Source organism: Prionailurus viverrinus, chromosome X (assembly GCF_022837055.1).
Source record: "Prionailurus viverrinus isolate Anna chromosome X, UM_Priviv_1.0, whole genome shotgun sequence".
NCBI classification, from domain to species: Eukaryota; Metazoa; Chordata; class Mammalia; order Carnivora; family Felidae; genus Prionailurus; species Prionailurus viverrinus.
In genome coordinates this window covers 56479220-56496429 of record NC_062579.1, presented here as the reverse complement: position 1 = coordinate 56496429, position 17210 = coordinate 56479220, and the positions used below count along the sequence as shown (strand labels likewise).

The 17210-nt window shown below is 35.3% G+C and overlaps 1 protein-coding gene across 5 annotated transcripts in view; it reads left to right on the top strand.

Annotated features, from left to right (window-relative positions):
• The window catches only part of CYSLTR1 (cysteinyl leukotriene receptor 1), a 47972-nt gene extending 33412 nt beyond the window's left edge, over positions 1 to 14560 (top strand). For all 5 annotated transcript variants that reach the window (XM_047844821.1, XM_047844819.1, XM_047844820.1 and 2 more), the window contains 2 exons: positions 7526 to 7611; positions 11062 to 14560. In XM_047844821.1, the coding sequence (XP_047700777.1) occupies positions 11089 to 12111 (1023 nt within the window). In that variant the 5' untranslated portion in view covers positions 7526 to 7611; positions 11062 to 11088 and the 3' untranslated portion in view covers positions 12112 to 14560. The remainder of the gene's footprint in view (positions 1 to 7525; positions 7612 to 11061) is intronic.
• Positions 14561 to 17210: the final 2650 nt, after the last annotated feature.

Sequence of the window (17210 nt, the reverse complement as noted above, 5' to 3'; positions counted from 1 at the left end):
AGAATTCTTTACCCAGCAAGGCTGTCATTCAAAATAGAAGGAGAGGGGCACCTGGGTGGCTCAGTCGGTTGAGCGTCCGACTTCGGCTCAGGTCACGATCTCGCGGTCCGTGGGTTCAAGCCCCGCGTCGGGCTCTGGGCTGATGGCTCAGAGCCTGGAGCCTGCTTCCGATTCTGTGTTTCCCTCTCTCTCTGCCCCTCCCCCATTCATGCTGTGTCTCTCTCCATCTCAAAAAAAATAAACGTAAAAAAAAATTCAAAATAGAAGGAGAGATAAAAAATTTCCCAGACAAACAAAAATTAAAGCCGTTTGTGACCACTAAACTAATAAATTTTAAGGGGGACTCTCTGAGGGGAGAAAAGATGAAGAAAAAAAAAAATATATATATATATATACATATATATAAATACCAAAAGCAACAAAGATTAGAAAGGTCCAGAGAACACCACCAGAAACTCCAACACTACAAGCATCATAATGGCAATAAATTCATATCTTTCAGTACTCACTCTAAACATGAATGGACTCAATGCTCCAATCAAAAAACATAGGGTAACAGAATGGATAAGAAAAAAAGATCCATCTATATGCTGTTTACAAGAGACCCACTTTAGACCTAAAGACACCTTCAGATTGAAAATAAGGGGATAGAGAACCATCTATCATCCTAATGGTCAACAAGAAAGCTGGAGTAGCCATACTTATATCAGATAATCTAGACTTTAAAATAAAGACTGTATCAAGGGATGCAGAAGAGCATTATATCATAATCAAAGGGTCTATCCACCAAGAAGACCTAACAATTGTAAACATTTATGCACAAAATGTGGTACCACCCAAATATATAAATCAGTTATCACAAACATCAAGAAACTCACTGATAGTAATACCATAATAGTAGGAGACTTCATCTCCCCATTCACAGCAATGGACAGATCATCCAGTCAAAAAATCAACAAGGAAAAAATGGTTTTGAATGACACACTGGACCAGATGGACTTAACAGATATATTCAAAACATTTCATCCTAAAGAAGCAGTATATACATTCTTCTCCAGTGCACATGGAACAAAATAGACCATATACTGGGACACAAATCATCCCTAAGTAAGTACAAAAAGATTGAGATCATACCGTGTGTCTTTTCATACCACAATGCTATGAAACTCGAAATCAACCACAAGAAAAAATTTGGAAAGGTAACAAATATTTGGAGACTTAAGAACATCCTACTAAAGAATGAATGGGCTAACTAAGCAGTTAAAGAGGAAATTAAAAAGTATATGGAAGTCAATGAAAATGATAACACCAGAAGCCAAAATCTCTCAGATACAGCAAAGATGGTCATAAGAGGAAAGTATATAGCAATCCAGGCCTTCCTAAAGAAAGAAGAAAGATCTCAGATACACAACCTAACCTTACACCTTAAGGAGCTGGAAAAAGAACAGCAAATAAAACCCAGAACCAGCAGAAGACAGGAAATAATAAAGTTTAGAGCAGAAATTAATGCTATCGAAACCAAAAAAGCAGTAGAACAGATCAATGAAACCAGAAGCTGGTTCTTTGAAAGAATTAACAAAATTGATAAACCACTAGCCAATTTGACCAAAAAGAGAAAGGAAAGGGCACAAATAAATAAAATCAAGAATGAAAAAGGAGATATCACAACCAACACAACAGAAATAAAAACAATAATAAGAGAATATTATAAGTAATTATATGCCAATAAAATGGGTAATCTGGAAGAAATAGAAGAATTCCTAGAAACAGATACACTACCAAAACTGAAACAGGAGGAAATAGAAAACTTGTACAGACCCATAACCAATAAGGAAATCGAATTAGTAATCAGAAATCTGCCAAAAAACAAGAGTCCAGGGCCAGATGGCTTTCCAGGGGAATTCTAGCCAACATTTAAGAAAGAGTTAACACCTATTTTCTTGAAGCTGTTCCAAAAAATAGAAATGGAAAGAAAACTTCGAAACTCTTTCTATGAAGCTAGCATTACCTTGATTCCAAAACTACACAAAGACCCCACTAAAAAGGAAAGTATAGAGAGATTTCCCTGATGAACATGGATGCAAAAATCCTCAACAAGATATTAGCCAACTGGACCCAACAAAAAATTAAAAAAATATATTCACCATGACCAAGTGGGATTTATACCTGGGATGCAAGGCTGGTTCAATATCCACAAAGCAATTAACGAGATTCATCACATCAGTAAAAAAAAGGACAAGAAATACATGATCCTCTCAATAGATGCAGAGAAAGCATTTGACAAAATACAGCATCCTTTCTTGATAAAAACCCTCAAGATAGTAGGGATAGAAGGAGCATACCTCAAGATCATAAAGACCATATATGAGCAACCCAATGCTAATATCATCCTCAATGGGGAAAAACTGAGAGCTTTCCCCCTAAGGTCAGGAACAAGACAGGGATGTCCACTCTTGCCACTGTTATTCAACATACTATTGGAAGTCCTAGCCTCTGCAATCAGACAACACAAAGAAATAAAAGGCACACAAATTGGCCAGGAGGAAGTCAAACTTTCACTCTTTGCAGATGACATGATACTCTATACGGAAAACCCGAAAGATTCCACCAAAAACCTGCTAGAACTGATCCATGAATTCAGCAAAGTTGCAGGATATAAAATCAATGCACAGAAATAGGTTGCATTCCTATACACCAACAATGAAGTGACATAAAGAGAAATCAAGGAATAGATCCCATTTACAGTTGCACAAAAAACCATAAAATACGTAGGAATAAATCTAACCAAAGAGGTGAAAAATCTATACACTGAAAACTATACAAAGCTTATGAAAGAAATTGAAGAAGACACAAAGAAATGGAAAAAGATTCCATGCTCCTGGATAGGAAGAACAAATATTGTTAAAATGTTGATACTACCCAAAGCAATCATCATATTGAATGCAATCTCTATCAAAGTAACAGCAACATTCTTCACAGAACTAGAACAAATAATCCTCAAATTTATATGGAACCAGAAAAGACCCCGAATAGCCAAAGCAATATAGAAGAAGAAAACCAAAGCAGGAGGCATCACAATCCCAGACTTCAAGCTATACTACAAAGCTGTAATCATCAAGACAGTATGGTACTGGCACAAGAACAGACTCTCAGACCAATGGAAAAGAATAGAGAACCCAGAAATGGACCCACAAATGTATGGCCAACTAATCTTTGACAAAGCAGGAAAGAATAGCCAATGGAATAAAGACAGTCTGTTCAGCAAGTGGTGCTGGGAAAATTGGACAGCGACATGCAGAAGAATGAACCTGGACCACTTTCTTACACCATACACAAAAATAAACTCAAAATGGATGAAAGACCTCAATGTAATACAGGAAGCTATCAAAATCCTTGAGAAGAGAGCAGGCAAATACCTCTTTGATTTTGGCCGCAGCAACTTCTTTCTCAACACGTCTCTGGAGGCAAGGGAAACAAAAGCGAAAATGAACTACTGGGACTTCATCAAAATAAAAAGCTTCTGCACAGCCAAGGAAACAATCAGCAAAACTAAAAGGCAACTGACAGAATGGGAGAAGATATTTGCAAATGACATATGAGATAAAGGGTTAGTATCCAAATTCTATAAAGAACTTATCAAACTCAACACCCAAAAAACAAATAATCCAGTGAAGAAATGGGCAAAAGACATGAATAGACACTTCTCCAAAGAAGACATCCAGATGGCCAATCGACACATGAATAAATGTTCAACATCACTCATCATCGGGGAAATACAAATCAAAACCACAATGAGATACCACCTTACACCTGTCAGCATGGCTAACATTAACAACTCAGGCAACAAAAGATGTTGGCAAGGATGTGGAGAAAGAGGGTCTCTTTTGCATTGTTGGTGGGAATGCAAGCTGGTGCAGCCACTCTGGAAAACAGTATGGAGGTTCCTCAAAAAACTAAAAATAGAACTACCCTAGAACCCAGCAATTGCACTACTAGGCATTTATCCATGGAACACAGGTGTGCTGTTTCAAAGGGACACATGCACCCTTATGTTTACAGCAGCACTATCAAGAATAGCCAAAGTATGGAAAGAGCCCAATGTCCTTCGATGGATGAATGGATAAAGAAAATGTGGTATATATATATACAATGGAGTATTACTTGGAAATCAAAAGAATGAAATCTTGCCATTTGCAACTATGTGGATGGAACTGGAGGGTATTATGCTAAGTGAAATTAGTCAGTCAAAGAAAGACAAAAATCATATGATTTCACTCATATGAGTACTTTAAGAGGCAAAACATGAACATAAGGGAAGGGAAGCAAAAATAATATAAAAAGAGGGCAAAGGACAAAACAGAATAGAGTCGTGAATATGGAGAACAAACAGAGGGTTCCTGGAGGGGATGTGGGAGGGGATATAGGCTAAATGGGTAAGGGGCACTAAGGAATCTACTCTTTTCATCATTGTTGCACTATATGCTAACTAATTTGGATGTAAATTTTAAAAAATTAAAAATTAAAGAAACAAAAGAAAGTGGGACAGCTTTACATCATAAGATTAGCACTAGTTTAGAAACCACTAAAAATGCTTGTGTTGCCTTTAGAGGTTCTGACCAAGTTAATATTCTGAGAGCAGCTAATACATTCAAAGAAGAATTGAGTATTTCTCTCAAATGTTAACCTAAAACTCAGGGAATATCTTAATAGTCTTAAATCAAGCTTTCAAACAACTTTTGTCCATATTTCTCTTCAGTAAAGCCATAGATCTCTCATCCTACTTGCTCTTTTTTCCCTAGGATTAAAGTAAACCAAGGAAAAAAAGTACCCTGGTCTTCATAGTTTTATACAATGGGAAACTGAAAGGAAATTCAGAGATCATATAATATAAACCTATTTAATTGCAAATAAGTGAAAAGATCACAGAGTCGAAGTGATTTATTCAAGATCACACAATTAATCACCCACCATAGTCTGAGGATGGTCCAGGTCTTATGCCTATCAGTTCTACAAACTTTGTACCATGTTCATTGTCTTTCTACATGCAAAGATTCTCTCTTATTTTGATAAGACATTAATGAAAGTATATAAAAATTAATTCAAATCACCCAATATTTAAAACACATTGAACTGTACATAGCATGAAATACAAAAAGAATAAGACTTGTTTTTTGTTATTTAATTCTAGTGGAACTGGAGTGGGAATTATGAAGAAGTTTAAATTGAAAAACCAGGAGATGAGTATGACACAAAACAAGAAATGAAAATGATCAAGAACAGTAAAAACAAAATACTGCAGAACTTTAATGGAGAAAGATACTAAATTAGATTGAGAAGAACAGGAATGACTTTTTTTTATTAGAAATGAAAAAGAATCACTATTACTATCTTCATTTGATAGAAGACACAAGCCTAGGGACACTTGTATATCATCAGCTCTACCCAGACCATGCTTAGAGAACACAAAGTGTATAAGTCATTCTTGTTTGTAGGTAGTTCTAATGCAGCAACAATAAAGACTATGGTACATGAATTGGGGCCTTGTATTCTCAGATTATCTCTGTATCTCTTATTTCCCTCATTCACTGGAGCTTGACCATGTTACAGGTTCAATGGAAGTTAAGGGCTGAAGGAAAGAAATTTACACACACACACACACACACACACACACACGTTCATGGACTTCAAATGACCCAAATAAAAGTTCTGAGCAACTCCTGAATTAAATAATTAAAATTTAAAAATCACATACTCATACTCTTACTTTTTTGTCTGACGTCTACCCACCCAATCACCCAGATAAGAATGGTAGAATCTAATTTTGGCAGAAGCTGCTGTCAGAGACAAGAATCCTCTAGGAAACTGAAAAAAAAAAAAAGAAAAAAAAGAAAGGTAATGAGTCAAAGTATTGAATGCCCACTATGTGCAAAGCTCAGAATTTCTTAGGAAATAATAGAAGACACCTCAGAATCCCAAACTTGAGGAAACACTACACTGTTGCCCAGACAATGTGACATTTACTTATTTGTACATGTAGTGTGAATTAAGTTATAATTGCACAGCTACCATGGAAATGGATAACTAGTACATTAGTCTGGTAATATTATACTTCTCACAGATAGGTCTTGGAAATTCATAAACTTTCTTTCTCTTTGCACACTAGGAAAAAATATGTTTTGTCTAAATACAAAATTGTGACAGAGCCAAAGTTAATTTTCTCTATAAATGAATGGAATTATATAATTTAAGGTTCAGAGAAGACTTTTTTCATTCGATATTCTGTCAGTATACCTTTATTGATTACAGAGACCTAGGACAAGCTAAGCAAAAAAAAGTTTACTGAATAAAAGCCAACACAGTTTGACTAATTTGACTAATTCCCCACCTTCAGTCCATACTTCATCCAGACTGCTAGTAGTGCATTACCTATGTCAACTCCTTACCTGGAGAAGGAGGGAAATTCAGAAAGGGAAAAGAAGTTGGAGAACATCTTAAAATGATTATCTGAACACAGGGTGGATTCAGTACACAATATTATAGCTATAGGTTGAGATTCCTTCTTTTAAATATATCTATATTTTATATTTCTGAATTTCCTTTATTTTCCTTGTGATTTCCTTTTTTTTCAGCAGAGTTCTTTACAAAGGCCCAGTGTGTTTATACTTGCTAAGAATAAACTGGAGGAAGGTGTTTATTTTGTTGGTACTTAGACCATAGATAAATAAAAAAGTGGCCAGTCTCCGTAGTCCTTGCAGACAGGGATGAAAATTGCCATAGGGGAATACAAATTTAAGGGGGAAGTATCCAGGTTGCTAATTTTTCATGAAAACCCTTCTTTGTTCATTTCTTGGAGATTTGTTATACTTTGTTAGATTTTCTGATATGGTTTAATTGAAGAGAAGAAGCATATACTCATGAAAAGTTAACTGTACAAACTACAAAACAGTTGGTTTCTGCAGGTATATAATATATGCCAAATTAGTGATATAAACAATAACTACTATTATGAGATTTTTAGGGAGAAGAGTCCAAGGTCCTCTAATCTATTATTCCTTAAAGGAAAATTGTCCCTAAACCATTCCAGATAGATATATCTGAAATTTTTAATGTTCTAAGTCTTCTTTCTAGCAAACTATATCTTCAGATATGAACTTCCAAATTATTTCCCCTTTGAACTTAATACCAAATGGTTTAGAAAAGAAAATAGGGGAAATATCATGGTTTCATAGAGAGAGGAGTATTTTTATGATACTGTGTTCATCTTTAGATATGGAAGCTTCCTGCACACAGAAACAAATATCTGTGATCAGCCCTGGTCTGTATTCCAAGTTTCTCCCCTGGGGATGTAAAAATGAATGGAAGGAAAAGAAGGAAGCATGGAATCCAATAACTAGCCCTAAATCTGTCCTAAAGCTGTGATGTCCCATGACACACTCTGTATCTGTACTTAAGGCCACTAAGCTCCCATGACCCTTCCAGAATACTTCTAATGTCATTAACTTTTTTTTCAATCTTATGATTTCAGCTTAGGCTTCATCTGAAATTACATTATAAGAAGCACTGACCACTAACTAGGAACATTTGTGAAAGGCACTGCAGTGTCAGAAAGAGGTATGGCTCCATTTTCTAAATCAATCTTGTTTCTTCAACTTGCAAATTATCTTAACAAAGTAACCTTTTTTGTAATCTGAACCAAAAATTAATTTTATGTATGTTTATTTCTTGTTTATATTAACCAATTAATAGCCCATTTGCTTTGTTCTAAGATAGTTCTTATCATACTGTGTTGTAACCTCTCCATAATTCTCAGTCATCACTCCTCTCCATGAACAGATTATGAGCTGCTTGAAGGCATGGATGGGATCTTAGGTATCTATGTATCCTTACAGCATAGATCTCATTATTGGGGGATCATACATAGTAAGTTCTATAAAAATGAATTAAATGTTGTTTAAGATAAGCAAAGCCATCATTTGTGAAATGAGTGCCTTAGACTAAGTGATCTCTACCCCTCCAGGATTCATTACTTGTTTGAAAGTTTTATAATTTTCTTTTTATAATCTAATATAAGTCATGGATGTGACTTAATTATAAATAAACAATTGAAACTAAATACAAACATTACTAGGAAAACTTAAGTTGGTCTGTAAGGACTAGAAAGTTTATTAATGGGACAAATGACCATCTGTTTTTCGTTAATTTATTTATCAGTTTTATTTGGCATCTTTTATTCAAAGATCTGGGAATTTCAAATTTCTAATATTTAACAGAAAAATAAATGGGTGGTCTGTGTCAAGATATGAATGTTTTTTAATCTTACAGTTAGCTTTATTATTTAGTGCTTTTCTTAATACTTTAGGAAGCAACTTTGCTTTAGGCTCTGAGGGTGGAATAATTTTAAATGATATTGGAATGCAAAAATAACTCTAAGTGGTTTTAAATTATAAATAATACTTTAAGGGGCACCTGGGTGGCTCAGTCAGTTAAGTGTCCAACTCTCGGTTTTGACTTAGGTCATGATCTCAAGGTTCGTGGGTTTTGAGCCCTGCATCAAGCTCCACTCTGACAGTGTAGAGCCTACTTGGGATTCCCTCTCTCTCTCTGCCCATCCCCTGCTCATTCTCTCTCTAAAATAAGTAAATAAACTTAAAAAAAAAACTTTCAGATAACAAACTTGTTCACCATTCATGTATTCATTCATTCAACCAAAATTTATTGAGCACTTATGGTCAAGGTACATATGTATTAGCCCTGTGTGACATGCTTTCTTATATATCAACAAGATAGTCTGTAAGGAAAGACAACATATATGTACAAATTGCTGATCTGAAAGATAAATTTAAAGTTCCCCAGAAGAGAATATGATAGAAATTACTGTGGAAGGAGGATAAGGAAATTCTTAGTCAAGGAGGGTGTAATTTGAGCTAAAGGGGGGGGGGGGTAGTTTTTGCATATACATAGATGAAACAAAAAGCATTTAGGGAAAAAGAAATACCATGAAAAAAGATAGCAGATGGGAAAACATGTAACACATGTCCCTAGCATAATAAAATAGTTGTTTCATTGAAGTACAGTGTGTGTAGGGGTGCCTGGGTGTCTCAGTCCGTTAAGTATCCAACTCTTGATATTGGCTCAGGCCATGATCTCTCTGTGAGATCAAGCCCCGCATAGGGCTCTGGGCTAACATCACAGAGCCTGCTTGAGATTCTTTCTCTCCCTCTCTCTGCCCCTCCCCTGCTCATGCTCTATCTCAAAATAAATAAATAAACATTTTTAAAAAAAGAAATATAAGGTGTGTAAAAGAGAAAAGTGAAAGAGAAGCTAAGAAAATTCAGTTGCAACTAGAGTGTAGAGATCCTTAAATATCAGGCCAAGAAGTTTGGATTTTATTCTGAAGGCACTCAGTGACCATTGAAGGTTTTAGAACAGAGCATGACATAGTTGAAAGCTCCAATATAGGGAAATTATTCTGGAAATAATGATGTAGTGAGTAAAGATGGTGGTAGGAAAGACAGATGGTAATTATCTAATATCTTTCAAGTGTAGTTCTTAAAACAAGTTATATCAAAAATCTCAACAGCACCATCTAGTGCCTCAGCATAACACTGCCCAGTTTGTGGAAAACCTAGTAATAGGGCTAACAAAAAAAGACTAGATTAAGCTTAGGTGGTTTCCCTTTTTCCCATAATTGCACCTGAGTTCAGGGAGCCAATGGTGAAAGAGGTGGATAGCTGGAAAAAAACCCGAGAAATAAACCAGAAGTTGGGAATAGTCACCTCGTTTTTCTCTTTGATCTTAGATATCCACTCTCATTGTTTTTGTCATATACCAACAGTTCTTGGTGAAAAATAATGAAATTTTTTAATCAAAGAAAAAATGGAACTGGCCAAGTTGTTAGCAGTAGTAAACCCGGGAAGTTATATCCCACCTACAACCACTACCATAGCTGTCTGTTTCTGTATTTATAATTCAGAGACAAGATCAGTCCCCTCTATTGTTGGGACTTCTTTATATTCAGTCAGTCTTTCCACCTTACAAACCCCAACCAACTCTTTCTTACTAGGGAGCAGAAACTGTGTAAAAGTCCAAGAAATAAGACTTCAGTAAAAAATTATCCACCATATTATACATTGATGAGGTGCTCCCACTTTCTTAAAGAATAAAAGAATCTGGAGGAACACTAGAAATCATTACTTCTACATTGTCTCATCCCTAGCTCTATCTGATCAGAGCTTGTTTACTGCCTTAATTGACCGTCTTGATATAACTTAACTAAATTAGACCAAGTAACAACCCCTTGGTATAAAGAGAAATGATCGTGTATTGTTGAATAGTATGACTTTGAGAGTGAGTCTAGGAAGAGAACAAGGATAAACAGTTACAATACCCTTACCCAGAAAGTATATTTCAACTAGTTATGCTACATCTTTCCTCAGAGCCTTAACTTATGGTGCAGATTTTAGAAACGTGTTTTACCTCTGGAACTTTTTTCTCTAATTAAAGCAACTGGATGAGCATCAACCAGCAGATGTTACCTAGGCAGCTTTCTTGAAGAAAACAAGCATTTTCACCTAGATCATATTCTCCAAGTGAATTCAATACTCTTCCAATAGGTAGATGATGATAGATATATAACTATAGGTAGATAGAAGATAGATGAAATTTATATTTATGAAACTACTATCTTTAAAGATTTTATCTAATAGAGAAACAAACTCAATTAAAAGGAAGATTTACAGGATAGTACTAGAGTAATATGACTTAAAGAAAAGCAGAGATGTTTTAGCTAGGTCTTGAAGATTAAGAGTAAGTCCATTAGGCAAACTTGGATGGAAAAAAGAGGGGAAAAAGAGTTTTCTTTGAGCCTGTAGGACCCAAACCCTTCTCTTGGGGGCAAGATGCAGCTGAATATCTCTTCATTTCCCCACCACTTGTGCTTCTTACCATGGTCAAAAAGTATATATAATGACACTACAAAGTGAAATCTTAGTACTTCCTGTAATTTATTATCTGGTAAAAAATGGCAAGAAAAAAATTTTTATATATATGTATGTATTTTAGGCACCAAGCAGACATTCCTAGAGAAATATGGATGGAGTTGGAAATCTGACAGTTTCTTCTGCCAGTAATAACACGTGCAATGATACCATTGATGACTTCCGCAATCAAGTGTATTCTACCCTGTACTCTATGATCTCCGTCGTGGGCTTCTTTGGCAATAGCTTTGTGCTCTATGTCCTCATAAAAACATATCATGAGAAGTCAGCTTTCCAAGTATACATGATTAATTTAGCAGTAGCAGATCTACTGTGCGTGTGTACACTGCCTCTCCGTGTGGTCTATTATGTTCACAAAGGCATTTGGCTCTTTGGTGACTTTTTGTGCCGCCTCAGCACCTATGCCTTGTATGTCAACCTCTATTGTAGTATCTTCTTTATGACAGCCATGAGTTTTTTCCGGTGCATTGCAATTGTTTTCCCAGTCCAGAACATTAATTTGGTTAAACATAAGAAAGCCAAATTTGTGTGTGTTGGCATTTGGATTTTTGTAATTTTGACCAGTTCTCCATTTTTAATGTCCACATCTTACAAAGATGAGAAAAACAATACCAAGTGCTTTGAGCCTCCACAGGACAATCAGGCTAAAAATCATGTTTTGGTCTTGCATTATGTGTCATTGTTTGTCGGATTTATTATTCCTTTTGTTATTATAATTGTCTGTTACACAATGATCATTTTAACCTTACTGAAAAATTCAATGAACAAAAATCTGTCAAGCCGTAAAAAAGCTATAGGAATGATCATAGTTGTGACAGCTGCCTTTTTGATCAGCTTCATGCCATATCATATTCAACGCACCATCCACCTTCATTTATTACACAATGAAACTAAACCCTGTGATTCTGTTCTTAGAATGCAAAAGTCAGTGGTCATAACCTTGTCTCTGGCTGCATCAAATTGTTGCTTTGACCCTCTCCTATATTTCTTTTCAGGGGGGAACTTTAGGAGAAGGCTGTCTACAATTAGAAAACATTCTTTGTCCAGTGTGACTTATGTACCCAAGAAAAAGGCCTCTTTGCCAGAGAAAGAAGAAGAAATATGTAAAGAATAATTTAAGCCTATTTCTAATGCAAATCAATGAAAAGAGTTTCCCAAACAAGTATTATCTCAAACTATTTGTAATAAAAATAAGAATTTCCATTAATAATTTACAAATACTTAAATGAATATGTGCCTATAAATATATCTCATTTATGAATCCACACTGTTAGGGGTTGTAAAGATATTTTAAGTGTTAAAAATTCGGTCCACAACTATGAACTAAATTATAAGTGGTTTGTTTGATCATTCACCAAAAGGTGAAGAATATTTTTGTCTTGGCATTGTTAAAAAAAATGGATCTGAGATCAAAGATTTTCTCCTCAAATAAAAACTTTACAAAGGATAAGAAATAGCTTTTTAAGATACAAAATTAGCAATTAGTCCCCAATCATCCTAACATATCCCTTTGCAGGCATGTCATCAGATGAGAACTGGAATAACCGAGGACCTACATAAAATGTCCCATCACCCTCTTTCTTTGTAATATTGACTGACTAGGCAAAGTAGGGCCATTTTTTTTCCAAAATAGAATATGCAAGTGATAGAACAGTAATATCCTACCAAATAGTCCTAAAGGCCCCATGCAATGTGCAATCTGGAAACTGAAGAATATAAGCCTGGTCAAAAACCAGTTTGTGTCCAGTTTTCTTCTGCTCCTAACCCCAGGCTCTCAAAAGAGAATAGTGGAGTTTTTGTGGCTTATTGACATTATTATAGGTAATTCTCTCCCTATATGACATACAATCCTTCCTTAAGAAACTAGACAACTGGCACCTCCATATATGAACAAAAGTAATTTAAAATTTATCTAAAGAAGAGAGAAGGGATTCTACTTTTCTTCTACATGCTTATTACTGGTATCAAAACTAGCTCCAATAGGTTTCTGAATAAAAATTTGAATGTTGATATTACAAATTGTTTTAAGAAGTACTTATATTTATACAACTATGTCAGAGATTTTGCTCTATGATATACATTTATGAGTAGAAGTTGTTTTATTATTGTTTTATACTTTTTACTTCTTTATTGGCATATTGACAGGAGTATCAAGGATATATTTACAGTGGGTTTTATATTACAGTGGAATCTTTGTTCTTAAGACACAACTTGATTATAGCTGAAATATAATATTCATGGCAAGGTTTTGCTGAAGTGTGGTCTGTTCCTTTATTATGTGTTTCAAAAGGCACATTACCTCAGAGGAAATAAATGATAATGGTGAAGAAAAAAAGAAAGTTATGAAAGGAGAAGTTCTATCTGAATCTTCCATGTGTATGTTATTTCTATTTCACTTCTAATGTTGCAGCCCTTTAGGAAAACACTCAAACCAGAAATAAAGAGGACTTCTAAGGCATAGTAATAACTGGTGCTTACTTATTTTTATTTTTAACATACCTGAGATTTAGCAGTATCTACACTTTTATCCTATACCATTTTTCCTTGGTTGAGACAAAGATCAAACATACTATTTATCAAAAAAATCAGTCCTCATTTATCATGTACTAAGCTTTCTGTTATTCAGTAAGTATAGTGTGGTAGAAGAGCACTAAATTGGAAGCTAGAACACCTGGTTGCTAATCTTGTCTCTATTACTTACAAGTGGTATAACTTTAAGCAAGTGACATGAGTTCTGATCGTCAGCTTCCTCATTTATAAAATAAGAATAATAATACTCCTGCCTTATTACAGGGCATTTTTGAAACTCAAATGTGATCATAACACACATACAGATGTTAACATACAGATGTTAAAGCTTTACTTTTAAATAATTTTAAAGTATATAGATGGTTTTGTTAAAAATAATGATTCGTATTTATTACATGGATTCTAAATTTTGAAAGAATTAGAACAAAATATAGGCATAGTGAAATTCTAATGCACATAAAAGAAACTTGTGTCTTACTTATTCCCACCTCTAGGTGTTTTCCTATGTTTTCACTTCCACTAGCAGTCCCACTTTCTCCCACATAGAAACATACCATAATTCAATCACCTACAATCTAACCATGATTTGTTATTCTTTAATGTCATTTATTTTTGTATCTTATATGAAACTGTTTAGTACTTATTTTCCTTTTTTAATATGTGTATGTATTTTCTCCCAAAGTGGAATCATCATTTTATGGGATTATAAATTCCTTGAGGTTGAAAAATATGCCTTTTAACCATGGTACCTAATAATTATTGAGCTTTTATTCTGTTTTAAGTGCTTTATCTATATCAACTTATTTAATGCTTACAATTTCCCTGTGATATATATAACATTCTTATCCCTGTTTTGCTGACTTAGGAACCAAGGCACAAAGAAATGAAGTAAATGTCCATTGTCAGGCAGCTAGTAAGGATCAGAACTAAGATTCAAATCTAGGTAGTCTGACTCCAGAGCTCAATTCCTTAATTTTCTATGCTATCCTGCTGGACCATGTTCTATCTTCAAAATAAAGAGTAGAAGCAAGGGTTTTTCAATGATTTATTTGTTTATTTGACAAAATACATTTAAATAACCTACAGTCTTAATTTGTTTACATGAACACATGAACCATGAACTAAAGCCTATGATTTTATTTGGAAAAAAAATCTTAAGAATATTGTATACTATCCTAGAATATTGACATTAGAAGGACTCTAATGTTTATAATTTCTAATGACTATATAATACCCTGTGGCATTACCATGACACAGTCTTCACATATATTTGGTCTATAACAGTTCGTTGAAATCCCATCAGCTATTCAAGTTCATTTTCATTATACACTTGACTTTTTTTAATTTTGTTCAGCTAATATAGGTCTGTATCTCAAAAAACGATTTCAAATGTTAAAGCAATGTTTTGTATTTTGTTCTCCAGAATAAACATAAATGGCTTTGTATACTCATCTCAGACTCTAAACTTTGGGATTTGGAGTTCTCAAAATCACCTGGCTTTCACTCTAAAGATTTTTCATTTTTAATTCACTTTTAAATGGCCTTTTGAGATAATTAAATATATACCTCAATATTTAACTTTTACTAATCCTTTAGTAACTCCAACAGTGAAAATTTTTTAGGAACTTGAAAGATGAGATTATATTTTAGAGCAATGTAAATTTGTTGGCCCTTTTTAGTAAGTACTGTACTGGAGGTAGGAAAAGAAGCTCACTTATTCTATTCATCTTCATGTGTACATCCTGGGTTAGATTGCCTCGGTCCAATACTAAAATAACAACGTGGAGGAAATTTTAGGAAAATTTCAGAGTAGGAAGATCCTAAGCTTACCCCATCCCATGGAGACACCTAAATAACAGCCACCTCAGTGCAACTAACCCAGAAAATTACCCAAAGACTGGAAGAATAAACTGTCCACAGTTAATTGTAGAGAGCAGACAACATCAAAAATGGTAGGAAAGTCACCCAGTTTGAAACCAAACTTCTGGTGAGACTAACCACAAATGAGAGGGATACCACAAACACAAAGAAAGAAGAGGAACAGACCTCAAAACAGGCACCCCAGACATGAGGACCTGCAATGGGAAGACAAGTCCACATAAAACTTGGTTTTGTAAACCAGTGGAGCTTAACTTCATGAGTTATTACAATCAGTGAGGCTTAACTTTAGGTATTTTAAAAATCAGCAGGCTTAGCTCTGGGAAAGCTGGAGGATGATAGGAAAATGAATCCCCACCCTTAAAAAAACAGCATAATAAACAATTCTGGCAAGATACACCATAGAAGCAGCAAACTGAAAAATACCTAGTTATATGGAATTGAGATTTATTTACTAATCTGAGAACTTGCACTTGAGGGACAAGAATCTTTAGAAGATTTATCCAAGAACAAAAGAGTGGGTAGGCATCATTTCTGCAACCCACCCTCAAACCTAGATGCCCAGATACCTGCATGAACCAGCATGAACACTTGCCACATAGCTTGCTAACACTGAGCTCACCGTACCCATGGTCTCCCACAGACTTGCCCCACCAAACCCAACCCACTTGTAGGAGTTCCTCCAAAGTGGCTCTGACCAGTTCTCATTCTGTATACCCCAACAGTGACTAGTACCCCTCCAAAGTGATGCTTGCCCTGAAAAAAACGGGAAGATAAACAAACACATGAGTTCAACTTTATCCCCATTAGTGGCCTAGAAGCAGATCACTGAACTGACTTCAGGCCCTGCCCACCAACAAAAAGAAGCATAAAAATAAAGCCCTGTAGTTTAAAGTCACTGAAAACTCCACAGATGTACTGTAGGCAGACATGTGGTCTGACGGCAAGACCTGCCCACCAAAAGAAGCCTCTCAGGGGACAACACAGAAATAGCACCCTGCAGTTCAATGTGACCCAAACCTCAGCAAGTGGGCTGAGGGCATACTTTTGGTCTGACCCAACTACAACCCAAAAGTGTCCCAGCCTGACCCATTAAAAGCACAAGGATCGAGCCATTCTTGCAAAACAAAGAGGTTTTGCAGCTGACTGGACTGAAGACAAACACAACTCAACCAAACAGTAGGGTACATGCAACACACATAAGAGACACCACTGAAGCACCTGGTTCTGGTGCACAAGGGTACATGGCACTACAAGGCACTGCAAGACCTCTTCCTAGGACCACTATTTTCAAGATCAGGAGACATGGCTGACTTTCCAAATACATAGAAACAAACAGAGAGTTAGATAGAAGAATATGTCCTAAATGAAAGAAAAGGAAAAAAAAACACAGTCAAAAAGCAAAATGAATCAGAGATAAGCTATATACCTGATAGAGAATTCAAAGTAATGGTGATAAAGATACTCACTGGACTTGAGAAAGGAGTGGAGGATCTCAGTGAGACATTCAAAAGAGATTGAAAATGTAACAAAATAAACAATCAGAGATGAAGAATAACATAAATTAACAATATACTAAAGGGAATAAATAATAGACTAGAAAATGAACAAGAATGGATCAGCAAGAAGGATGACAGTAATAGAAAGCATCAAACTGAACAAAAAAATAATAAATGAAAATGTGTTAAAGGAACTTGGTGACATCAAGTGTAATAACATGTGCATTTTAGATGGGTCACCTGGGTGGCTTAGTCAGTTAAGTGGACAACTATTGATTTTGGCTCAGGTCATGATCTCACATGAGAT